At 38.5% G+C, this 27,586-nt stretch overlaps 1 protein-coding gene across 7 annotated transcripts in view; it reads right to left on the bottom strand.

The window, feature by feature from the left end:
* Positions 1-171: 171 nt before the first annotated feature.
* The window catches only part of FOXJ3 (forkhead box J3), a 158,395-nt gene continuing 130,980 nt past the window's right edge, over positions 172-27,586 (bottom strand). For all 7 annotated transcript variants that reach the window (XM_054492501.2, XM_054492486.2, XM_054492516.2 and 4 more), the window contains 7 exons: positions 22,575-22,703; positions 18,371-18,545; positions 14,783-15,199; positions 12,779-12,880; positions 12,213-12,404; positions 5,485-5,592; positions 172-3,495 (listed from right to left, as the gene is read on the bottom strand). In XM_054492501.2, coding sequence (XP_054348476.1) covers positions 3,380-3,495; positions 5,485-5,592; positions 12,213-12,404; positions 12,779-12,880; positions 14,783-15,199; positions 18,371-18,545; positions 22,575-22,703 — 1,239 coding nt within the window. In that variant the 3' untranslated portion in view covers positions 172-3,379. The remainder of the gene's footprint in view (positions 3,496-5,484; positions 5,593-12,212; positions 12,405-12,778; positions 12,881-14,782; positions 15,200-18,370; positions 18,546-22,574; positions 22,704-27,586) is intronic.

Raw genomic sequence — 27,586 nt, 5'->3', positions numbered from 1 at the left:
AGATGCTCACTAAATGGCAGCAATTACTGTCCTCAGGTAGTAATGCAAAGGACACAATCTCAGTGACCCCAAGGACTCTGGGGTCCTGGCTGTGGGGTTTCTGCACCTGGACTAGCTCCACTCTCACTTCTTCAATTACAGCAAACAACGGAGACCAATCAGTGTTGTAAATAGAGTTAACATAATATATTTATTTTAAGTGCCATTCATGCATATCAGTTCTGGCAGCAACAATCCTAATGACACTTGGAATATTTCTTTACAGCACTAAACAGTTACAAATAATGGTTGCCGTTCATCATAGAGGCAAAATATGAAATCGTGCAATAGCAAAACTGTAGAAACATTAAAACACTGACTGTCCAACAGCAGTACAGAGAGCAAGTTGTATCTGCACAAAAAGCCAATGCATTTTCATCACATATATACAATATAGATATGTACACATCACCCTCTGAATGAACAATATCAAAATACTCTATTCCATTTGAAATTATCCCCGGATTGATTCCCTCCCACTTCAAAGGACATCTGAGCGACACGTATTTACAAGAACACACATGAATACATTTACATTTCAAAAACTGCCACAAATGCCAGTCGGATTATTCTCCTGGACAGAGTGCCCCCATTTGTTTACATGCATTTACTATTCTTTCCCCCTAAAGTCTTCAGTCAATTTAAGCCCAAGACAGAACTTGTTCTGCATTAGCAACTACCATACGAAATGGCCACTAGAGGGACTCTCTGCACCTCACCAGGTAACCCTGTCTGGCCAGGGCCCACAGAAAAGGCCTGTCCTGGGCTCCTGGACCAGCTGGATCACAGGAGAGTGGGATGGGTCTGCGTGAAGGCTTTGCCTCCATGGCCATTCTTGCTAAGTTTAAATTCTCATAAAAATATTCATCACTGCAAATCAGTAAATGATTGCCAAATGGGAAATTCGCTTCACACAATTTATAAAATCATCATCAGTGGTTCTACTCAAATCACTCAGTATGAGACTGCATTCCAATATCCAAATTGTTTAAAGTGCACTTTGCTACCCAAGCAATTAAAACAGTTTCAAAACAGCTATTTTGGTGTCTAGAAAACAGTGACTTAAGCAAACCATGGAAAATCACCTCTCTTTTTTCAAGCATTTACTCTGCAGGCTGCCATCTCATCTTGCCTCTGATCCTTCTAAGAGGCGCAAGTTGGCTGCCTTTCCAGAATCCTCTGATTTTCGTTGATCCAAGGGGCTGGAACTGAGCTTCCTTTTTCATGCCAAGTAGGGTCCAAACAACAGAGAAACATAAAGCTCTTCCTTTCTCCCCAACCTCACCAGCCCTTACCATGGCTGGCTTCCCAGTGATTCATTCAAGGCAACACTCCATTAAAACACACACACACACACACACACACACACACACACACACACACACACACACACACCTGCACACTCTCTCACACACAGCACACACACACAGAAACAAAAGATGTTTGTTTAGTTCAAGTAGAGATTACTCAACCATAGAATCACTAAGGCTAATTAAAGTGATTTAGCATGGCTGTAAGACCAGAGATGCTAAAAAGCAACTAGTGAGCAGTTATTATTCTTCGACTTGATGGAATATATTTCCCCATTAGAATTGACACTTTTTTGGGGGCCTAAAGAATCAATTCAAAATCTATTCATTAAAAAAAAAAAACCCTCATTTCTTCTAGTTTTATCATAAAACTAAGATAATCAGTCCATGCAAACTGTGATATGATATGAAACAAAACAAACCACCACCACTAAAAAACCCGTAAGAGGTGGGCTGCATTTCAAAGAAAGGGACCAAATGTCATGCATACACAGACATACAAGACAACAGAAACAGCAGGCCACATAATATCTACATTAAACACTGAAGCAAATAAAACTGTAAGTGGCTCTATCCTCCTTTCAAGACAACCTAGATGAGTGGGGAAACTTGCTTTAGAAACACTGCCCTGCTGTTGTTGCCCAAATGGAATCTGATTCAAATTCCAGAAAAATCTGATTTAACTAATAAGTCTGAATCAGCAAGAATGCCAAGACAGAGAAATCTATTCACATGGTAAAAGGACTGATGATAGAGAATGACACAATGTCTCTCTGAGTGTCTTATCTGTAAATTCTTATCAAGAAAAGTAATTCTGGGCCGGGCGCAGTGGCTCACGTCTGTAATCCCAGCACTCTGGGAGGCTGAGGCAGGCAGACTGCCTGAGCTCAAGAGTTTGCAACCAGCCCAGGCAACATGGTGAAAGCCCGTCTCTACTAAAATACAAAAAATTAGCCAGGCATGGCGGTGTGCACCTGCACTCCCAGCTACTCGGAAGGCTGAGGCAGGAGAATTGCTTGAACCCGGGAGGCGGAGGTTGCAGTGAGCCAAGATCACGCCACTGCACTCCAGCCTGGGCGACAGGGCAAGACCCCATCTCAAAAAAAGAAAAAAATAATAATTATGTGCTTTCAGACACATTTCTCCTTAATGAACCCAACAGGAGCTAAGCATTCACAGAAGGTAGCAATAAATATTAAAATAACACTTTTGAATAATAAATACATAGGTGAATGTGGAAGCACTGATGTGTTTAAAGAGCCAAGCAATGCCCAATTTCTTACCGATCAATAAATTTTAGAGCTGTTATAACACAGATTTAGAAAAGCAGACATAAATACTCTATGATCCCCCAAGCATCAAAACCAATTCGGTCAGTTCTTCTTCATGCTGCTCAGGAGCAACATGCCCCTTTGGATTGTTGCAGAGTGTCAAATTCTGGTTTCCTTGACTTCTTAGGTAGAATTCATTACCCACATTTCTAAAAAAGATTAAATAAGGGGAACTGGGCTTTGGAAAAAAATCTATTTCCTTTCAGTTTCCTACATCAGTTAAAAGCATTCTGCAGAAAATAGCCTAACAAGGAATAAAAACTGACAATAACTTTCCTTTCAAGACATAATAATCCAATTAGAAAAAACTGAAGCCTTTCAGTAATTTTTGTACATATATTTACACATATGTATCTTTATATAAACTGCTTGCAGCAAAATAGGCTCCGTCTGAAAAATCAGTCTGGCACTTGTGGTTAACATCAAACTGACACAAATACGCAAAAAGCCGTCCAAATCACACAACAGTTAGGAGCTACATAGGGCAGCTGGCAGGGAGACAAACATGTAGTACTTGTTTGGGTCAGATAAAAGCAGTAAGTTATCCAGCTAAAATCCTTCTGATTGTCTTCAAAAGTAATTTTGATAACATTGGCAAAGTGATTAGCAAGTTTGTTTTCTCAACTGGATTCTCTTAAACCTTTCCCTTCACTGCACAGAAAGGTAACATTAGGGTCTGGTGTCTTGCAGAAACAAGCCCTACACAATTGAATCCCAATCAAAGTCATCCTGGATGTCATCTGGAGGCAGGGAACGCCGCATCTGGAAGGCTTGGGAAGGCATCATGTGCTGCTGGTTCATGGCTCTGTGATGGCCTGGAAGGAAAGAGGCAATAATAGCAGCGACTTGGGTAGAGAAGAAAGTAAGAAATAAACTAACCCCTACTGTGTACTTCCTATATGCCAGCTACATATTATCTCACTAATTCAACCTAAGCCTTCAAAAAGTGGCTCTTATGATCCTTATTTTATAGGTAAGGGGATAGGGTTTAAGAGGATGAGTAAATTACCCAAAGTTACACAAACCAGTAGGGGACAAAGATAAGATCTGAGGTCAGTCCACTAGATCCACACTCCTTCCATTATAGCAGGCTGCAGTAAGGAAGACACAAGAAAAGTGCCAATGTAGCCACTGCTCTTACAGTCTGTTTTGCTCCAATACATTGTTTCAGTAACATGAATTGGCTCCCATGAGAATGGTAAACAGGATAATGATGGCAGTGCACCAATGACGTCATACTGAATTTTCCCCAGCAAGCTAATTTCTGTGCCACCAAGTAACGTCAAGTGAACACAGAGGACATCAACAAGGGAACACAGGAAACCAGAAGGAACCACAGCTGAGTACAGAATGCCCATCTTCCCATGCTCTTCTTGCACCGGTTTGGCCATGTGCTGTTTGTGCTCCCCAATTTTGATTCATTGGGTCTATGTCTCCACCGTATCTTGACAGACCCCCTTCTAAACCAGCCGCTTTTTAAAAGTAGAGGTTGATATTTACTTGTAGAATTCTTTCTTTTATTACAAATTATACATATCCTTTTAACTGTTGTGGAAGTTTTACTAGATTATTTTTCTAGTACTCTGATTACAAAATTTCAAGTAGTCTGCTACTCATTTTTCTCATATGCCCTGAAATATTTTCTTGTACAATTATTTAATGTTAAGGTTTTCAGTATATCACAATACAGGTAAAATGCCTCCATTTAAAAAAAAACTTGTAAGTTCCTTAATGTGGGTCAGGCACTAATTTACATGATTCTCATTTAATCCTAACAACTTGAGGACGTAGGTAGTTTTATTAGCCCCTTTTACAAACAGGGAAGCTGAGGTAGGAGGGTTAGGTAGCTTGCCTAATATCACACAGCCATTAAGTGGCAAAGCATGAAGATTCAAACACAAGTAATCTGGCTCCAGAGTCTTACCACCTTATGGTGCCACTTACAAATTAGTAGTAAGCACTCACAACAGGTTAACATTCCTTCCCCCTTCAGCAAAGGACATATCACTTTTTCCCAACTCCTTCCTCACTGCTGTCTGCCACACAGTTCTTCAAGGTTTTAAATCCATCCCCAACCCCATTACCTTTATGTCTTTTCCTCAAATAGCCTAAGTAAAGGATTGTGTGGTATGTGAGAAAAACAATGGACTCTGAATCCAGACACTGGGGCTTGAGTCCTGGTCTGGCCACTCACTAAACTGGGTGGCCTGGGCAAGGCATTTCTCCTTCGGAGCCTCCATTATCCTAAGTGATCCTTAAGATACTTTCCAGCTCTAACAATGTGCCGTATTCCCCTGGCTAAATGAAACGTATCCTGCATTCAAGAACCCAGCGGGAAAAGTGTATGAACCAGTTAACTCCTAAAATTTACCTTCTCTACAAGGTACTTCCCTGGAAACTATAGCTGGGGGAACTCCATAGGAATGAATGAAGCAGAATCTACACGAGCTAATAAAGTAGGTTCCTAAAACCTGCTAAAGTCCTGTCAAACACCCTCAACTATGACCCCAGGACTTCTTAGAGAGGCAAGAGAATAAATAACTAGAATAAGTAGAATCATTGCATCTTGGGCTAATAAGGACTTCAGGTCCTACAGTCCAAATATCAACTGATGCTTGAATCCCTTTCCTAGCACAAGTGCCAAGTGGCTGTCCAGACATTGTTCCCTAGCCCCTCTTAACAGGGAGTTCACTCCTTGAGGCAGCCTCATTCACCACTGGGAAAGTTAACACTTCTCAAAATTAAACTCTGGGTAATAACTCACACACACACACACACACATACACACACACACACACATTTACCTGCCATCGTTGTTCCTGGAGTGCTGAGTGCCTGTGGGATATGAGGATAACCAGGGGGTGGCATCACTGAAGGAGGGAGATTTTGCCTAGAATCTATGTACAAATTTCCTAATCAGATTAAAAGCAGAAAGAGGGAAAACATGTTACCACAAATAAAACAAATGGAGCACTAAAATCTTAACAGAATTGTTACTCTGAAAGTAAATTAAGCAGGTAAAATGAGGAGAAAGGGGGAAGAAAATATTATTCCTTTCAGATGCTAAAACTGTGGTCTTGGCCTTTTGAACAGGGTGCCAGGCTGGGTGTGAACACACTGGAACTAATGCTGGCGCTGCCACTAACTGTACACTGGTAGGCGAGTTATGTCTATTATTGTTGCTGTCACATACCTCATTACAATTCAAAAGTATTTTTGTATCCATTACTTCATCTGACCCTCCCACTAAGCCCCAAAGGAGGGTAAGACAGGGATTGTTACACCCATTTTACAGATGAGGCAACTGAAACTCAGAAAGGCTAACCTGACTTGCCCAAAGACACATTAGTTTGACAGTGCTAGGACTAGAATCCAGTTCTCCTAACTCATGGACTCTCTTTTTTGAGACAGGGTCTCACTCTGTCACCCAGGCTAGAATGCAGTGGCACAATCTCGGCTCACTGCAACTTCTGCCTCCTGGGTTCAGGCGATTCTCCTGCCTCACCCTCCTGAGTAGCTGGGATTACAGGCATGCACTACCACGCCTGGCTAATTCTTGTATTTTTAGTAGAGATGGGGTTTCACCATGTTGACCAGGCTGATCTCAAACCCCTGACCTCAAGTGATCCACCTGTCTCAGCCTCCCAAAGTGCTGGGATTACAGGCATGAGCCACCACACCCAGCCACTCATGGACTCTTTCTACATCACAACCTATTTCTCTACTTCCCTGACGTTCTCACCCTTGAAGCAGGCCTAACTATGTGTAACCATGTGTACCCTTGTTAATTAACAAGTACCTGGGGAGCACAAAGTAACAATAAAGATCTGCACATGGTAAAAGAGCTACATCAAGCAATGATAATTAAAAACATATTATTCTGGGCAGTACACGGTGGCTCAGGCCTGTAATCCCAGCACTTTGGGAGGCAGAGGCGGGCAGATCACCTGAGGTCACGAGTTCAAGATCGGACTGGCCAACATGGCAAAACTCTGTCTCTACTAAAAATACAAAGAATTAGCTGGGCGTGGTGGCACGCGCCTGTAGTCCCAGCTACTCAGACTTGAACCTGGGAGACGGAGGTTGCAGTGAACCGAGATTGTGCTACTACACTCCAGCCTGGATAATAGAGTGAGACCCTGTCACAAGAGAGGGGAGGGGAGGGGAGGGGAATATTATTCTGGAGTGTGAGGATGGGGACCATGGATCTCATTCAAATTTTACTTCAGAAGCTTCTTAATATATTTTCATTAACAGGAGACATCAAGTGTTATCGCCTCCAAAATGTCAACTACATTACATCACAATGCAAAAGAGAGAACAAACATGACCTCTCCCCCAATAACTCATGAGGAATGATTATAAAAGTGGTTCACATTGTAAGGAACATCTGGAATTCTGGAAAGGCTACTTCCCTAAGGTTATCTACTATTTCATGTAAATTACACTTGAATTCCAGTAATGTTGTAATGAAACTAAAAAATAGTAATCATTTTTCCAGAGGAAACTAAAAAGAGTGGAAAAAATCTTCCACTTCTATTAAGGTAAGGCATTCTGTATTTGGCTGCTCACAAGTCTTTACCCTCCAGTGGAAAGCCGGACTATCCAGGCTTGAGATGGCCTCAGAGATAATCTCATCTGACCTTACCTCTGTCCATGTAGATAGGGAAACAGAGACAGAGAAGAAATGAGACAGAACTAGGACCAGAATTCAAGACTTCTGACCCCCTGTCCCTGCCTCCCATAACATGCCTTTTATCAGTGAAGTTTATAGTCAGAACTGAGCTCTTTTATTGACTGACCATACTGATGATTTAGAAAGAAAAAAGAGGAGAAAAGTTATACTAAACTACAGCTCTAATTACTGGTGCGAGTGACGTGGGGCGGAATCCTGTCTCCAAATGCTGATCGGTCTTCACGTGCACAGCTAGTGTACTTTCTAAAGACTGCACCAAGCTGGAGGGGCCACACCACTCAGAGTAATATGGTCACTCACACACCCACAACTTCCCTGTCTCTGTCCTTCAAAATCTTAGCTCTCATTCCACACATCTTTCGAGTTCATGTCATAATGAAAATGTAAAACTGATTTTTATTGGGAATTAATCTTTCATCACTTCTCTTTTATGGCTTCGTAATTCTTACCTTAAAGGCAGAGGGGAGTAAGAATTACAGGATTATGACAATAAACAAACATCTACATAAAAGTCTTAACTTTCTGAAATTTCATCATAGTCGTAACACTTTTATTTTCATATAGAAATTCCCATTAATTCTCATTTTTTCCCATATTCTCAATATAGAGTCTGAATGAGTGTATTCCTGAATTTCCTATGTAAGAAATTAACTTCCAATGCAGTTTCCAAAGATTTCAGGCACTGCTTGAGGCACTATGGATACAACAATGAAAAAACACAACTCTGCTTTTCGGGAGTGTATTCTTGGGCATGTTGGGTAGGGGCAAACAAAGTAAATTAAATAGTATGTGACATGCTATGGAAAAAAAGCAGAGAGAGAGAACAAGGAGTGCTGAGTAGTGGTACCATTTAAATAGGATGACCAAGGAAGGAATCCCCCAAGCAGGTGTTTTTTTGAGGAAAAAAAAAACGGAACAAGATGAGGAAATGAGTCATGTGTCTATCTGAGGGAAGACCAGTCTGGACAAGAGGAAACAGCAAGTACAAAGGCCCTGTTTAGGTAGAGTGTGCTACCTAGTGTGTTCAAAGAACACCAGGGAGACCAGTAGTGTTGGAGCACAGAGGTGGAGGGGAGAAGGCAGGAGACAAGATCCGAAAATAATCGGTGATCAGATTGTGTAGGCCATGTAGGCCATAGTAACAACATTGGTCTTTACTGAGAAAGATGGAGGGTTTTGAGCAGAAAACAGACATGACATGATCTGACCTCTCTGTCTTGCAAAATCCTACTTAACCTACAAAGTCCAGCTTATGCTGTCTTCTAGGAAAATTTTCCATCTTTCCAAGAGAAGTATGCACCCCTTTCTCTGAATTCTTATTGCACTTACACCCTATGGAGAAGTGTAGCCCTCAACATACTGAGTTTCTTTTTTTTTTTTTGAGATGGAGTCTCGCTCTGTCGCCCAGGCTGGAGTGTGGTGGCCCGATCTTGGCTCACTGCAAGCTCTGCCTCCCGGGTTCACGCCATTCTCCTGCCTCAGCCTCCTGAGTAGCTGGGACTACAGGCGCCTGCCACCACATCTGGCTAATTTTTTTGTATTTTTTTTAGTAGAGACGGGGTTTCACCATGTTAACCAAGATGGTCTCTATCTCCTGACCTCATGATCTGCCTGCCTCGGCCTCCCAAAGTGAACATACTGTATTTCTTGATGGATCTGTCTCAACCACTAGGTTGTGAACTCTTTGAGATAAAAGCTACTACAGGGGTCATGTCTTTATTCTCAGTGCCCAATACAAAGCTAGACACAGAAAAGGTGTCTAGTGTGTGCTCAATGACTGCATTCCTACCTATATCTAATGACCTTTAAGCAAAGCATCAAATTAGAATAGTACAGTCAGAAGATATAAACAAATTATAACCACAGGTAAAAAGATTTAGGAAAAGATGTCATAGACTGTGTTCTATAACATCCTTCTCCCCTTTCCCCTTCCACACTAGCACACTACACCACTAATTTCTGGAGTCTATAGGAAGCTCAAGGAGGTATTTTCCAAGAGGGTCCTTGAAGACAGGAATGACAGGAAAGGTTTAAGGAAATGGAGAGACTATATTCTGGGACTCAAGACCTACACCTAAGTGAATTTTACAACGTTGGGTAAGTCACTTTCTCCCCCTGGATTACAATGTCCTCATCTGTTAAATAAAGGGATAAAATCAACAGCTCTCTGAAAGTCTCCTCTTGACTAGACTTCTAAGAAATTATGACAAAGAATTATTGGGGTGCAGAGATGAGGAAAGTGAAAGATCTGAACGGATGTGATATACAGGGATGTAAGACAAGAGAAAAAAGGAATGACAGAAAGACACTGACACTTAAAACAAGAGGAAGCAGGCTGGACATGTAAAAAAAAATCTGAATATTTGTGAACAGACATCAGCAGGCATGAAGTGATGAATACTTGGAGCACCATAATTGATGAGAGAACAACTGTTGTCAGAGGCCAACACGGCTTGGCAGGCATGAGTCAGAAGGAAAATACAAAAGTGGAGTGAGAGTAGAAAGAATTGAAGAAAAACTATAGTTTTTCTACCTTTGATAGGCTGTGACTAGGTAGCACTGAGAATCACGAAGGTGTCATCGGGACCCTAGAAAGGAGGAGGGCCCTGACAAAAGAGATGACAGAAAAAATTAACAGAATAACAGAACACCAGAACAAATAACCAAGGTCAAGGCTCAAGAAGAGATGACTACAGAAGTCTAGGAACAAAGGGCTTCAGGAAAATAACTCAGGATCTCAGTCTAGAGAGAATCTAGGAGTGCCTGGGTACTCTGACAGAGGACAGCAGCAGATAAAGTGTTTTTTCCATGACAAAACTACCAAGTTCCAAGACCAAAAGGTACACATAGACCTTTCTTACAGACTTAGGGCACAAAACTGAAATTCACCAACATGAGAGCTACTGGCTAACATGTACACTGGCTTTTGAGATTGCCTTCTTCTTCTTCTTCTTCGAGACGAAGTCTCCCTCTTGTCACCCAGGCTGGAGTGCACTGGCGTGATCTCGGCTCACTGCAACCTCCGCCTCCCAGGTTCCAGCAATTCTCCTGCCTCAACCCCACCGGGTGGCTGGGATTACAGGCATGTGCCACCAGGTCCGGCTAATTTTTGTGTTTTTAGTAGAGATGGGGTTTCGCCATGTTGGCCAGGCTGGTCTCGAACTCTTGACTTCAGGTGATCAGCCCGCCTCGGCCTCCCAAAGTGCTGGGATTGCAGGCATGAGCCACCATGCCTGGCCGAGATTGCCTTCTTCTAACGCTGACCCACATCTTCTTCTACTTCTCCTGCCTAAGGCAACAATCTATGAGCAACACAGGTACTTATCCCCAAACACACAAGACTAGTGATATATACATAAGCTATTTAATCTCACTTAGTACTTTTTGAGACTGACTGAAATGGTTAGAGATGGAGTTAGCAAAGAAGTGAACATTATGACAGCACTCAGAAGCAACAATTTTGGATGAACACAGAAAGAAAAGAAGAAAGGAGAAAAAAGGACAAAAAACAGACAGAGGTGGTACACCTGGTCTAAGGACTTAAAGCAAGTTGGAAAAATGAAAGTGATATATCCTGAAAGGGACAAAGTACGAGCTTAGAACCCATGAGAGAAACAAAGAAGACATGCTGTCCATCTGCAAGAAAGGATTAAAAAAAAAAAGAAATGGAAGAAGGGCACATAAGTGAGGATACCTGAATTACAGAGATCTTGATGCTTAAAAATGAATAGATATCAGAAAGATACCAAAAAGAACTAACAAAAGGAGAGAGAGAGAGAGACAAAGAAGCTAAAAAGTTATCAAAAAATAAATTTTAGTGTCTGGCACAGAGGGCAATCAGCCAGGGACTGAACAAGGCCCTTGTGTGGATAGAATTTACTGAATGAATAGGTCACCAGAATCAAATAGTGACTGAAAGTTTCAGGCAGGGTAAGCTATTCAAAATAGCTTAGGAAAAGCTATTCAACATGGAAGAAGAAAAGATAATAGATTTCCACTACATCAAAGGATACAGAAATAAAGATTTCATGAAAAGAAAGACACAGACTGATAAGCTTGAGCTGAATAAACTCAAACCATAGGTGAAAGAAAGATGTGAAATCAGATAGAATAATGGTTAAAGGAAGCCACTCAGGATAGAGAAGAGAGAGCTTGTTGGCATAAAATGTAAAATCAATATAACATACAGAAAAGAAGTAAACTTGATGATAAGAGAAGGTAAGGAATTAAAATGAAGGAAGAAGTAACTGGGATATGAAATTCCTACAGAAAAATGTGCAATCAGAGTGGAAGACATGGCTGCAAGGGTAAAGAATGAAGGAAGAAAGTGAGATTTAAAAAATACATAGGAAAGATTTGGGGTCTAAAGTAAAACATCAGTGAGACTATTTTCCATTATGTCTACTCTTCAAACACTTTGAATTGTTTAATTTTAAAATTCTTAGGAGATACACAAGACACGTTGATTTCCATTGCAGATCTGTACAAATTTAAATTAATATAATTTCATAATTACGTTCCTATAAAAACATAAGTATCTCCAATATATTTAATTCTTGTTTGATAACTTTGTAAAAGGATAACGATTACAACAGTTAACTGTAAATAATAAAGCAATCATATAAATTACAACAGAAAAACATACAGTCTCTTTACCTCAATTTTTCTAAGATATACCCTACATATAAATTATTTGCTTTCATTCGTTTCTTATAAATAAAAATTTGTAAACAGATCACTGTCACCATTAGCAGCAAACCAAGTTGGTTAAGACAGTTACTAAATTTCGTATGAATGAGAAAATGAGAAAAATCAAGAAGATAACTAATCCCATACCTGTTCCAATGTGTTGGGAAGGTTTTGTTGGATGCATGGCACCATGACAAACATTTTGCTGAACATTACTCTGTGAATGTATAAGGCCAGTTTGTGTAAAGAACTGATTAAGAGAAGAACAGAGATCAGCAAACTGAACCTGGTCTAAAGACCAGTTCTTGAGATCTGCCTGTCTCATACTCTCCATCAGACCTATGAGGAAAGCATTAAAAATATGTTAGCACTGTTATGCAATAAACATTGCAAGGAAAATAGCAAGACATAATTTTTTTCAGCCCTCAAAATTTCCACTCACTCCACTTTATGGTAGTGATTTATCCACGCAATGAAGAATGACCTTTTTAAATTATTCAAAGCCCAATTATTTTAAATGTGGCCAAATTTCTTTCAGAACTTGTCTGTGACCCTCTGCTACATCAACTGGCCAAAATTATTATGAATTTTACCAACTGCAAAAGAAATGCTATATAAGATGATGTTTATTTCTACCACAAAGAAAGTTATAATCTAGCAGAGAAACAGGATCATGTGTATTTGGTTATATGTCAAAAAGAACCAACACTCACCTTGAAACTGTGAAAGGTCTACGTCTGACCAATTAACACTGCTGGCAATTCGACAGCTTTCTTTTAGCATATCAAGTGTCGCATACCAATCATTTGAAACACCTATAAAATATTGACAACAGTGTAATTCCTGGATGGTGAAAGGGTGAAGTGTGGTAAGGGAAAAACGATGAGCTGGCCTTATTCCTGAAATTGGCTGATTCTTGTCCCGTCTTACAAGGGGATTTGTACCCATTATATCATGCGTTGGGCAATCTGCTCTGTGAGACAGGCAGAAAGGTATTATTTCTCTCCATTTTACAAATAAAAGAAACTGAACCAGAGAAGTGACATAACTTAGCAAGGTTGTCATGATGAATCTAAGACTTGAACCCAGGTCTTCTAACCTCCAGTCTAGCAGCTTCCAAATTGCCACATCACCTAGTAATATCAAACTTGATATTGCTCTTTACATTATAGTACCAATAAATGAACAGATAGGAAATGTCATGCAAATCTGTATTTTCTCCTATATAAAGTTAATTTTCCTGTCTTCTTATGACCTTAAAAAAACTCAGAGAGGCAGGTTCACATTTAGAGGCAATACACAGTACAATTTAATGCAATGACTTAACGCAGGTGGATTAGATCATATAGTAAGAGTAAATGCTTCTTCCAAGGCAACCTTAAGAGAAAAAAATTTAACACAGTCACCCTGCCAAGGTAGTGAAGGAAGAGGGGTGAGATCTCTGTAAGAAATGCTGATGAATCCACGTCAGGGCATTTTTAGTCAGAAATGGTATTCTCTGATATGACATCAGGAGAGTTTAAGACTCCATAATCTGTATGTCAGCAAACCAGTCATTAGTCAGAGGCCATGCAGCAAGAGTTACCCTCAATGAGACAGCAGTGCTAAACAGAGGAAGAAAATTCTCCGTTCAGTGACTGCTGTCAAGCCACTCTGTTTCTAGGATCTCCCCTGGATGGATGAAGATAAAGACCAATAAAAAGGGCTGGTTGGTTTGCTTTTGCTACATCGAGGCAACTCTTGGCTCTATCAACTACTGGCTACTTGATTACAAAATTCTGCCAATTATGGATTTTTAAAATAAACAATCAACTACAGACAACATGACCCTGCCATGAAGCAAGTCATAACTTAGGAAGAAATTTGTTAGGTGGGAGGGGATTAAACTAATACCCAAATGAGCCACGAACATGCAAGTCTACCAGACTCACATCCTTTAGTTCAAGAAGAACTTCACGGATAAGGAAACCAAGGTTCAAAGGAATTATATGATTTAAGTCACTCAGGTAATACAACAGCCAAAGCAGTACTAGAATCTAGATCTCTTGAGGTAAACACAACTCAGGTAGTCAAAAGGTCAGGGTAGGAAAAAGGTTAACTGAAATGAGATTATGAGCAGGAACCAGGACATTTGCCATGACTAATTTGTTGTTGTTGTGGGTAAGAGGAAGAGGAGGCTCCTTTAATAAATAGTGACCTGGCAAATAAAAATAAAGCAAACTCCGCAGCGAGTGGGTGAGCAAATCCTATCCACTTAGCAAATGTCTGCTAATTTTAGTTCTTTTAGAATAACTGGTGTTATCAGCTTTGAAGTCAGACATGTCAGAATATAAACCCCAGTTCTACCACTTACCACAGTATGATCTTAAGCAAATTACTTAAAATTCTTTTAGTTGTACTTTTCCTATATATCAAATGTGGTCATCTATACTTGATTTGGGAGGATAATGTAAGATAATGTATCTAAATTATAAACAAGAGTTAAAATAAAAACCTGCAAGGGTTGCTGGGTTTGCCTATGTTGCCACAATAAATTTTAATCAAGAAAGTCGCCAGGTCAGTCTATGAATTAAATGAGTTACAACTATAGGATTATAGCAAGGAAACACAAAAGGAAACAGATGTAAAGAGGTTTTGGTAGTAAATACTACATGAGCTCCAAATAACAAAGGACAGATCCTAATTCACAGTTAGCCAACCAGGAGACAAAAACTTACCAGAATTACAGGATACCTGTTGTGGGGGTGGGGGTGCCTGATGTGTTAACGTCTGATGCTGATGGTTCGGATGGTGCTGTATGTGTTGATGTGGAGAGGGATGCTGGGGGTGAGGGGACTGGAGCTGGCTGTGTTGCTGTGGGTGTGGTGCTGGGTGTGGGGAACGCTGCGGATGCTGCGGTAAACCATGCGGTCGATGGGGAGGATGTGGAGATGGCTGTGTGTGCATCTGGGGGTGAGATAGTGAGACCTGTGCAACCGAATTACTGCCCGTGGTGTTGAGGCCACTGCCATGACTGTTGGACAGGCTGCTTTGGTTGCTGTGTGGGTGAGTGCTCACTGTACTGCTGGGAGAGTGCTGATAGGAACATGAAGTGTGGGACTGCTGGGAAGATTCAGAAGGGATGTTCATCAAACCTAAAAACAGAACAAGATCATTTATGGTCAGATTTCAGTTGTATTTTACGACAAACATTTGTAAAATTATTAACATAACAAAAGCATATGATGCCAGGAAGCAACACTGGTTCAATTTAACAAGTGCTAATGCAACATCCACTACACACTAGGCTCTGTGGTTATTGAGAAGAAATATAATGCCCCACCCTCAAGTGGAAGAGAAAGACAAGATTATGACCAACAATTTAAGTACTAAAGCTAAAGTATACAGAGGATTATGAAAACTCTTCCTCCTTGTCTGTTCAGCTAGGAGGAGGCTGAAAATATACAGAAGCCTTTCTTTTAAAGACAGTGCCTGAACTGAGTCTTGAAAGATAAGGAAATGTTCGGGGAAAAGTGGGAAAGGTGTTGGGGTCACACTCAGGATGGCTCTCTGAAGGCATAAAGACCAAGGCTTTGATAGAAGACTGCACAATCTAAACTAAAACTCGACTGGCTAATAGTTTAAAACTTTTCCCAATAGGTAAAAGTAATGGAAAGACAAAGGAAAAGAGGAAGTTGTTTATGCCAAATAGGGAAGGGGCACAGGCTGCGAGCTGGAACATGCCTGTGAGCGCGTCTAGCACAAACATCTTGGTTAAGGTACAAGGACATACATAGAATGTACTACATGCCTGTGAGCATGTTTAACAGCTACACAGGATAGGGCCCAACAAAAAGTTATTAGCATAAAGTAAGAAGGCTTAAAGGAAGTTAGTTTTTAAAAGAAACTATTATTTTCTAACGCTTATGATTTATTCTTTAACAAGAACGGAAACTATGAAGAGGAACTTTTTACTTTCTACATAGTGAAGGTGTAAGCTGCAGGATGAGCTCTGTAAATGTTAGCTGCCATGATGATGATTAAGCCAAAAATGCTTAATGTTAAGGATAATTTATGTTTGGTCTGCAAGTAGTTAGATAACCTTACTGCAACATTTGGTTCTATGTAACTAGACTATTTTCAAATCCTAAAGTGTAGCCCACGCAATGTTATGCTGAACCAAACATAAAAATAATTTTATTGAATGAAAAAAAAACAAGATAATATCAATCAATAAAAGAATCAAGCTTTTTAAAAAAGATAAAATTATTCTCCTATTTGTCATTAGCAGTAAAACTGTATTTGCATACATTGCAAGATAATCTTAAAAGCTACCAAGTTTTACAGGCAGAAGAGTTAATAAAAGTTCTTGCCTTGGCCCTAGAAAATAGTCACATGTAAGGAATCTATAGGGTTATTACTGTAAGATCAAAGAAAGCAGTAATTTATCAATTTTCAATAAAATCCTAGCATTTTACAAGGGAACCAAGGTCTGATCTGTATCAACATTTTCAATCTCAAATTATTTCTAAATAAAAGAAAGCAAAATCTCTCTCCAGAAGCCCAATATATAAAACTGATAAGTATAATACAGTTTTTTTTTTGAAGCTGGGGAAGGAAGCTTACTAGGTCTACCTCTGCACAGTTCTCCTCCTGCAGTCCCTAAGATCTTTACAAAAGCCAAGGCCTCTGAAGAGAACAATCTGAAAATCACTGATCTAATCCAACCGTCTTTATTGTACAAATGGGGATACTGAGGTCCAGAGATGAGAAGTAAACTCAGATGACTTAATGGCAGAACCTGGACTAGAACCCAGAATTCCTATCGATGCTCCTTTTTTTTTTTTTTTTAATAGTGTGATGGAATGGAATTATGGGCTTCAGAAATTGTCATCATTGTTATTTCAAAGCCCTTATTTTTCTATTGTGAATACCAAGGTTGGATTTGCTTAGCAAAGTCTTCCATTAGTTCTTTTTATACTTTTATAGATAAAAAACTTAAAAGTTGGAAAACATATGAATCTTACTTTAAACTCAAATACTAACCAGAAAAAGCCATTTCACATACACAACATCAGTATTCATCAATATAAATAACAGTATATAACATTAACATTAACTGATAGTAAGTATTAAAATGCAAACAGTATAAAGACAAGGAGTTCTGTTCAATTTTGTTCACTGCTATGAACATGTAAACTGAGTTGGGGTGCCACAGTTTGAATGTATGTGTCCCTCCAAAATTCGTATGTTGGAACTTAAACCCCCAGGTGATGGTATTAAGAAGTGGGACCTTTAGGAGGTAATTAGGGATTGGGCCTTGCAAAAGGGGTTGAGAGAACTAGCTACTTTTTGCCCTTCCATGTCGTCTGCCACATGAGGACACAGCATTCAGCTCCATGTGACAATACCGCTAAAAGGCATCATTTATGATGAAAAAGCCCTCGCCAGACACCAAATCTGCTGGTTCCTTGATCTTGAACTTCCCAACCTCCCAAACTGTGAGAAATAAATTTCAGTTGTTTATAAATTACCCATTCTAAGGTATTTTGATACAGCAGCAGGAAAAGAATAAAACATGGGGTGTAAATAGTTAATGTGCCAAACAAACAAGTAATTAGGAAATGCTTCAACAGTAGAGTTCCCAACAATTTCTGACTATTCATCTCTGGGAAAAAGATAATGTGACATTTTTACCCTCTGATTAAAATTAAACCAGCAGCTAATGGGACGAGAACACATTATAACAAGAATCTAGTATTTGGTCAAGATGTAACAGTATATCTCAACTACAGTCACTTTTAATACTAAAATCTGACTTAAGTATATCGTGTACAACAATGACCTAGAGTTTACTAGTAGCTGATGTATTCACTTCTAAGTGCCACACTCAAAATCACAAATTTGGCGCTACCACATTCCGATAGTTATCTCTTTTTGCTAATACCAGTCAGAACAAAAGCAAGGCACATCTATTCTTGTGGTGCAACATTCACCATTCAAACACTTCAAATGCCAGATATCACTAATTAATTATACTAGTGTTTCCCATATGGTATAGATGCAGTGTCAGAATTCTTTAATACAGTGCTCCTGGCTGCCACTAGTAAACAAGTAAGTAGGCATGCAACATAAAATTTACCTGCCATTTTTGTGCTATAATATAAATAGAACACAGTAAAGGCACAAAGGGCAAAATATAATTACCCGATTCTTATTATGATGATAATATTCTAAGATTAAGAGTGTAACAGCTGCCATGTGAAATTTTTAAAAATCTTTTTCCAATAAAACTTTGTTATAAAAAAGATTTTAAGAAAACTCACCTTGTTGACTAAGTGACTGCTCAAAAACTGACTTATAAAGGCTCCGAAATGAGGCACTAAGATCTTCAAAATTATATTCTGAGAAAAGTAGTTGCTTGTCTCTTTCTGGAAGGTTGTACTGTGGTTGCTGCTGAGGAGTTAATGATTGAGAAACTGATTCTGGATGGCTTGTCACCTAACATTAAAAGAAAACACAACTAATTCAGCCTCTCTACTAATTACAATTGGCTTGTTATATAAAATATGTAACTGAAAACAGTGCCAACATTGGAATTCAAAGAAAATAACTCTTCTGTCTTAGGCTTTCCCATCCTCTGTTAAAGCATAATGCACAGAAAGCAAAACACCTAAACTGAATCTTGAAGAACTGTAGAAGTCTAACCCAACCTCCATATTTCACAGAAGGAAAGAATTCAAAGAAGTTAAATAACTTGCCTAAGATCATACAAATAAGTGATGAGTTAGGCCTAGAATCCTTCTAGGCTTTCTGTAGAATCTTCAATCTTGATTTCTACAGAAGCTATTTTATCTCAAACTCCACTAAGCTATAAAACTACTAACATTTCTTTCATTTATTCAATTAATTTTTAGTATACAAACCCAAATACTGTGATTACTGTGAGTCAGATGTATGGCTCTGCCCAAAGCAACAAGGAGCTTAAATATGCCTAACTCTACATTTCCAGGGAAAACTTATCTTTAAAAGCAGGAAAACTAGAAATAAAATCAATAAAAGATAATCATCTGTATTTCTTAAAGACTACGTACTATATGAAAGGGTGGTAAACTACCATTTGTTTAGTGTTTTGAAAAATTAAGGTATGAATATTGACTAGAAACTTACGTAGCCATTAAAAATAATGCTCATAAGGAGTCTGCAATAACGTGGAAAAATATGAATTTTTACATAGGAAAATGGCTCCGCCACTGGCACCCTAATGTCCTTACACATCTCCACACAAACCATGTAGGCAAGGCTCCATGGCAGGATGACCTAAGCCTTGGTGGAACACCCTGTGATTATCCTGGAACAAGTGGTTTTGAGGCGAAAATTCTCATCTGCCCTTATGTCTTGTAGGAGATGGCCATGGGGCAGTTACTCATCTACCTTTCTATTTTGCAAGACGTTGCCAAGAAACAGTTTCTCATCTACCTCCCTGGCTGAGTGAGGCATGGGGCTTTCTGCCTTACTCCCTTAGGGTACAGCTGCAGGTTACAAAACTGCTTAGTTGCACTATGGAATTTGTTCCTCTATTACAGAGTGAGCTACTACTCGAGTAGTCTGTCATTTGATCCTCTGTTTTGGTACTGTCACGTGGGATGTGGGGAGCTGACACTATGCTAACCTGGTTTATACTGTCTGTATAAGTAATAAAATTATCTCAATCTATGTGGGCTCATTGTGGCCTTACAGGATCAAACTATATAGATGTGATAAACCCAACCAGCAGCTGCCACTTCACTGTTGCTTAGGGACTGCTCAACCATTTGACACCTTGTTGTTGCAAGAAAATAGCAGGGCTGGGCGCGGTGGCTCAACGCCTATAATCCCAGCACTTTAAGAGGCCGAGGCAGGTGGATCACCTGAAGTCAGAAGTTCGAGACCAGCCTGGCCAACATGGTGAAACCCTGTCTCAATTAAAAATACAAAAATTAGCTAGGTGTGGTGGCTCACGCCTGTAATCCCAGCAACTTGAGAGGCTGAAGCAAGAGAATCACCTGAACCTGGGAGGCAGAGGTTGCCATAAGCTGAGATCGCACCATTGCACTCTAGTCTGGGCGACAGAGAGAGACTCCATCTCAAAAACAACAAAAAAAGCAGTCTACAAAGTCTAGCTTTAAACATGGCAGTTTAACCCTCTTACATTTATTGGCACAATGAACATGTTAGCTGTGTCTGTCATCTAGTTCTATACATGCTTCTTTAATTTGTCCTTTTATAATGTTTTGTGATACTGGACTGTGTGCTTTGCTTTCTTTTGGTCAAGATTTTTTACACTTAAATTACTTCAAAAAGCAACTTAAAATCATTATATCTTTGCTTAGTTTGCTTCAATGTTCCAACTGGTTGTTTTATAACTTCACTTTGTCATTATTATTTAATTTAATTAATCTTGATCACGGGTAAGTAATTTTTTTCAGGAAAGACACATGAAAACAAGGGCAGGATACTTTCTAATCTCTGCATATCAAAGAACGTCTTTCTCTTGCCTTCACATATGAATTAAAATTTGGGCATAGTATTTGTTATTCGAAACGCATTCCCTCAAAACTCTGCATACAATGCTCCATTATCTTCTGGCATTTAGTAGCATCAAAAAGAAGCCCGAGGCCAGGCATGGTGGCTCATGCCTGTAATCCTAGCACTTTGGGAAGCCAACAGGGCAGGAGGATTGCTTAAGCCAGGAGTTCGAGACCAGTTTGGCCCACTTAGCAAGATCTTGTGTCTAAAAAGAGAGAGAAAAAAAGAGGGGGAGGTCTGATTTGTGTTTCTTTATATATAATTTACTTATTCTGTTATTTTTATGGGTAACTACTTATGAAATTTTAAAATTTGCCATAATGTATCTAGATACAGCAGTCCTTTGGTATCCACGAGGGACTGGTTACAGGAACCCCAACTCACTAGGACACCAAAATCTGCACATGCTAAAGTCCCTTATACAAAATGCTGTAATATTTGCATATAACCTATCCTCCCATATACTTTAAATCATCTCTAGATGATTAATACCTAATACAATGTAAACAGTTGTTAAACTATATTTTTTTCTTTAAAAAAAAAAAAAAAGAAAGAAAGAAAGAAATACAATCTCGCTCTATCGCCCAGGTTGGAGTGGAATGACGTGATTACTCCTGGGTTCAAGTGATCCTCCCTTCTCAGCCTCCTAAGGTGCATGCCACAATGTCTGGCTATTTCGTTTTTTTAAGACAGGGTCTCACTATGTTGGCCAGGCTGATATCAATTGCCTCAAGCAATCCTCTTGCCTCAGCCTCCCAAAGTACTGGGATTACAGGTATGAGCCACCTCATTCCAGCATGTATTTTTTATTGCTGTATCTTTTTATTTTAATTGTTTTTTGTTGTTCAAATATTTTCAATCCAATGTTTGGTTAAACCTGTGGATGTGGAACCTACAGATACGGAGGGCTGACAGTATAGGTTTTTTCCCCATTAATTTCTTCTAGAACTCAGTAACCCTTTAAATCTCTATTTCTTCTGAAAACTGCTTCTATAACAACTTTTTCTTCTGCAGGGACAACTATAATTCTCAGTTCTCCACCTTTATTGTCTTCTTTTACATAATTTTTATTCCATTTTCTTTCTTCTCCATTGTGGGATAATACTTTTTTTTTTTTTACACAGCAATAATAATTTTGCAGAGGCAACTTTTTCCCTACATTCAATGTGAATTTTAATTCTGCTACGTTTTTCTTTCCGTTGTGTTATTTTCTTTCGGGTCCCTCCCTTTATATCTTTGTCCCGTGTAAGTTTTTTCCTATTTACTCATCCTGGAACAATAGGGAGTGACCTGGTAAGATCAAATTTACACTGACAAACAATGTGGTGTGTAGCTCTTGGGCTCTATTATCTGCTCACTGAGGAAGACAGTTGCCAGGTAGTTTGAAAAGAAATAACAGATAACCTAAGACTCATGTTCTTGTAATAGGTAACAAATTAGTATAGGAGCAAGAATACATACACACAGGTCCCTTTATAGCATGGCTTTCCCCCTCCGATCCAAATTGAAAATACATGAGTAGTTAACAATTGAGTGTACCAGGCCACCCTAACCTCCAGGGTTTATAGAATTCCCTTCTCAGATCTACAGCTGGAAACCATGTTGAGACACACATCTTCTAAGCTCTTTTTCTAAGAAGTACAGAATATCACCAACTATCGCTCTACTAGACTAAAGTGCAATTTTTTTCCTGTTCCAATTGCTTTTCTCTTGGACACAGGACAGAATAAAGTAGACCAAAATCTGTTAACACTGCACAACCATTTTTTAAAAATCTAATATGGTACCAAATTAAAACACTAACAAACTACAATCTCCTCTAATTAAGTTTGATCTACTTACTAAGTTAATAAATTTATTAGTGAGAAAAACATACCTTCATTTTTAAATTTGCATTTCAATTATGTTTGGTTTAAAGTACTAAATGAATAACTATTAACACGTTAACTTCATCAAGCTTACCGGTGTATAACTATGCACACTTCCAACACTGTTCAAATTAACAGATGCCAAACTCTGGTCTGAGAGACTGTTGTTAAGGCTACTGCGTGGGCTATCACTACCATCCTGATCAGTGTTATACAATGTTACCTAAAATGAAAAAAGAAAAATGACAATTGAATATAAGGGTACTTCTTAAGCAACTCTGCAAAAATACAATTGAGCAGGCATATGGCAAGAAGAAAAAAATCTCAGTGGCCTTTCCCTAAGTGCTCACCCCAATTCCATGCCCCATATGGCTAAATTTGTGTTCATCATAAAATAATTTTCTCAATACTCAAACTAAAGGACATGTCTTTCAGAGGTATAGAAATTTAATTTATAGCATAATTTACCAGGTATAATTAGCCCATAAACATTTAACGAGAGAGGAATATAATAGATTTTTACTTTATTAAATATTTCTATAATGCATAAATTTTTGCTCAGGCTTTAAGCAAAATTACTGTTCTATCAGAATTTTAGAAATCAAAACGAAGCACATACAAAAAAAAAAGATTTTTTTTTTTTAAATCACAGGCATCACTGTATTTTTAATACTGAAGATTGGAAACAACTTTTCAACACATTTATAAAATCGTAATTAAATGATCTAACTTTTAAAAAATAATATGCTAATATATGCATTAGATGTGAAAAACTGTCAAACTGTTGTTAATGGTTATCTAGAAGGGGCTGAGGATTCCTGAAGACTTTTACATTTGTGTATATTTTTACAGTGCTTGAGTTTGTCTATAAGTATTATAATTTTTAATTAGAAGCAAACAAACAAAAAAAGGTATTTTTGGAATAGAAAACTAGCCTATTTGCAGTGAGCCAAGATCGCGCCACTGCACTCCAACCTGGTGACAGAGCGAGACTCTGCCTCAAAAAAAAAAAAAAAAAAAGCAAACATAAAGGAAGAAAAAAATAATACATATTATCACGAATAAGAGTTTTGACCTCATGGACTCTCTACAAAGGTCTCAGTTACCCAGGTATCCAGAGACCACACTTTGAGAACCACTGATACACTGTATGACCAGCACTCTAGAAGCTCATGTACTCTCCCATTCATCATGTACGTCAGTCATTATCCATCCATATCTCCTGTCCCAGGTAACCACTTCTATCACTACTGATTGGTTTTCCTATTTTTGAACTAAGTATAAATGGTATCACATAGTGTATATCCTTGTTACAAGGCCTTGTTTTCTATTGCATTAATATCTACTCTTTGTATTTCCTTCTTTCCTTTTTAAAATTCATTTTTTTTGTGCAACAGAGCTTTATTGTTTTACCATTTACATATTTGGAAGTATAAATCCTCCATGTTTTATCCTTTTCTTCAATATTTTCTTTTTTTTTCTCTTTTTGAGACGGAGTCTCGCTTTGTCACCTAGGCTGGAGTGCAATGGTGCGATCTCGGCTCACTGCAACCTCTGTCTCCCAGGTTCAAGCGATTCTCCTGCCTCAGCCTCCCAAATAGTTGGGATTACGGATGCACGCCACAGTGCCTGGCTAATTTTTGTTATTTTTAGTGGAGACAGGGTTTCACTATGTTGGTCCCGCTGGTCTCGAACTCCTGACCTCGTGATCCACCCCACCTCAGCCTCCCAAAGTGCTGGGATTACAGGCGTGAGCCACTGCACCTGGCCTTCAATATTTCCTTTAGCTACCGTTGGTCATTTGGATTCTCATTTTTGTTTTACTATCAGCTTATTTTCTACCCACCTCCTCTCTCCCACAAAGAACATCTGGACTAGAATCACATTAAATTTGTATATCAACTTTGGAAAAACTGTCTTCTTTACAATAGTCTTCTGCATGAAAATTATATAATTTATTTATGTCATTTTCTTTCAGTAATTTTTATAGTGTTCTGTGTAGAGTTCATCTTTCATTTAAGCCAAGGTATTTGATGTTTCTGAATGCTAACATAAGTGTTATCTTTTAAATTTTATTTTCAAACTATCTGTGACCAGTAGGCAGAAATAAAACTGATTTCTGAAGAGAATTCACTAAATTCCCTTATTAATTCTAAGGCTTTATCCAAAGATTCTTTTCAATTTTCTGTGATCATCTATGGCAACTTTATTTCTGTCTTTCCAAACTTTATGCTTTTTATTTCTTGTTTGTAACTTCTAACTGGCAAGGACCTCCAATACAATGTCAAATAAAAGTGCTGACGGCAAACATCTTTCTCTTCTTCCATACCTCCAAGAGAAAGTTTTCAGTATTTCACCATTTAATATAGCATTTGCTATATGCTTCTTTATAGATATTCTTTATCACACTGAAAAAATTTCCACCTATTTACAGCTAAGAGTTTTATTAAGTCATGACCTCTGAGTATGCCTTTGTAATATTCCGTATAAAATGTGGAGTATACACGTAGCACTTCTAACTACAAACAGAAGAATAACAGCAATAGATTTCCTAGTGCTAGATAGACCTAGCTTGCATTTCTAGAATACAACTGTGTTTGTGATGTTATCTTTTTTATGTATTGCTGGATTAAATTAGACAACATTTTGTTTAAGATTTTAATACCTATGCTCATGAGATTGGCTGAAAATTTCCTTTCTTGTAAAATTTTTGTCAGGTTTTGCTACTTAGGTTACGATGGTTTCATAATATAAATTGGGACATGTTACCTCTTTTTTAAAATTCTCTTGAAGTGTTTATAGAAGATCAATATTATTTTTTCACTAAATATTTATAAGAATTCCTTGAAGCTTGCTGGGCCTGAAGTCTTCTATAAAGAAATATTTTTTAATTATGGGTTTAATATATACGGAAGTATTAACATTTTCTATTTATTCTTGTGCCAGTTTTGATAAGTCATTTTTTATGATTTTGTCTATTTCATCTAAAATTTCAACTTTATTTACATAAGATGTTCATATCTATCCTTCCATTATCTTTTTAATTCTGTAGAATCCATATAGCTCCTTTTTTTCATTCCAGATATCAGCAAATTGTATTTCTCTTTCTTCATCAACTTTAATAGCACCTTTCTGTTTTTTCATTTTTGAAAGCTTTTTATTGCTGTATTTCCAAATTTACTAATCTTTCCATCTGTTTAGTCTGTTATTAATCCCATCTAGTGTACTTTTCAATTCAGACACTGCAGTTTTTATCTCTAGGAGTTTGCTTTGGGTTTATTCCATGTGTCTACACAGATTGTTTAATGTGTCTTTTAGCTTCTCCATGAAATATAGATAAAACTGCTTTAATGTCCTTTTCTAAGCTAATTCTATCATTTCTATCATTTCTGGGTCAGTTGTGACTTTTTCCTCACTATGGGTTGTTTACTGTAAAAAAGTAAAGAACATTAGTGAGCTCTGGGGACAGTTTCAAGCAAACTAATAAACGTATAAGTTGCTGGTGGCAATCCGGATCTACGCAAAGGAATAAAGAATAGCAGAAATGGTAACTATGTGGGTAAATGTAAAGCCATTTTTTTTTCTGATTTAAATCTCTTGAAATGATAATTGATTGTTTAAAGCAAAAATAACAAATACGTATTGTAGGTTTCTATCACAGGGAAAAAAATGGGAGTGTACAGTAATAAAGTTCTTATACATGATATAGTATAGTATCTTCATATTTTTAGTATGAGATGGGTTTTTGCCATGTTGGCCAGGCTGGTCTTGAATACCTGGCCTCAAGTGATCCACCCACCTCAGCCTCCCAAAGTGCTGGTATTAAAGGGGTGAGCCACCACACCCAGTCCAAATACTGTATTTCTTTAAATGAGGTTGTTTGTTGTTTTGATTTGGTCTGCATGTTCTATGAGTTACAGAAAAGCATGCTTAAATCTATTACTACGATCTTCTTTATTCCTTTTTCCTCTCCTCCTGCACACTAAAAACAACCTTGTTTGACCTTTTCCCCATGTCCCATTTACCTCTTAAGTTTTTCTGAATTTTCCATCCTTTTTTCTTTCTGTGCTTCTATCTGCACATTTTCTACAGACCTATCTTCCAGTTCATTAAATTTCTCTGCTGATGTGTCTGATCTGCTATTAAATCCATCTACTGGGTCTATTCAAGTTTCCTCTTGATTCTTCCATATAAATTCCAATTCTCTGGTAAATTTTCTATAACTCATCTATTTTCTTGACCATATCAGTTATAGTTATTTTGCAATAAATATTCAATCACTTGTTTACATTGTCTTCCCCCAACTGCATGTTTAGTTATTTCGAACTATCTCTCCTAGCATGCCTGGAAATTTTGACTGAATGCTGCACCTTATACTTATGGAAAATTACAGAAGCTCTGGATGATGTTATCTTCCTCCAAAGAGAATTCCGTTTTCTTTCGGCAGAAGGAATATTAGCATACCACTCTAGTAACTGTTGAGGCTGATCTATTTGGGTTTGCTCTTACTCTCAGAACAAAATTTTTCTCAGATATCAAGTTGAAAGCCTAGGGTGTATTACCATGGCTCTCTCCTCCTTTGAAGACCATAAACTACAATATTTGTCCCTCCTATTCTGTGAGAGTGTTGAATTTTGGCTAGCGAAAAACTACTTTGTGTCTGAGCCCTAGCACACACAATTAGGAGTTAGCAAATGCCTTAAGTGGATACTACTTACAAAAAGTTGAACTCAGCCAGATGCGGTGGCTCACACCTGTAATCCCAGCACTTTGGGAGGCCAAGGCGGGCAGATCACCTGAGGTCAGGAGTTTGAGACCAGCCTGGCCAACATGATGAAACCCCATCTCTACTAAAAATACAAAAATTAGCCAGGCACGGTGGTGGGTACCCATAATCCCAGCTACTTGGGAGGCTGAGGCAGGAGAATTGCTTGAACCCGGGAGGCGGAGGTTGCAGTGAGCTGAGATCGCCCCACTGCACTCCAGTCTGGGCGACATAGTGAGATCCTGTCTCAAAAAAAAAAAAAAGTTGAATTCACCCCTGATATTCCTCAGGATCTCAGCTCTGCAAGCACTGGCTCTTTGGTAACCCCAAACTCCAATTTT

This window comes from Pongo pygmaeus, chromosome 1 (genome assembly GCF_028885625.2).
Source record: "Pongo pygmaeus isolate AG05252 chromosome 1, NHGRI_mPonPyg2-v2.0_pri, whole genome shotgun sequence".
Lineage (NCBI taxonomy): Eukaryota > Metazoa > Chordata > Mammalia > Primates > Hominidae > Pongo > Pongo pygmaeus.
This window is presented reverse-complemented; position numbering and strand designations above follow the sequence as displayed.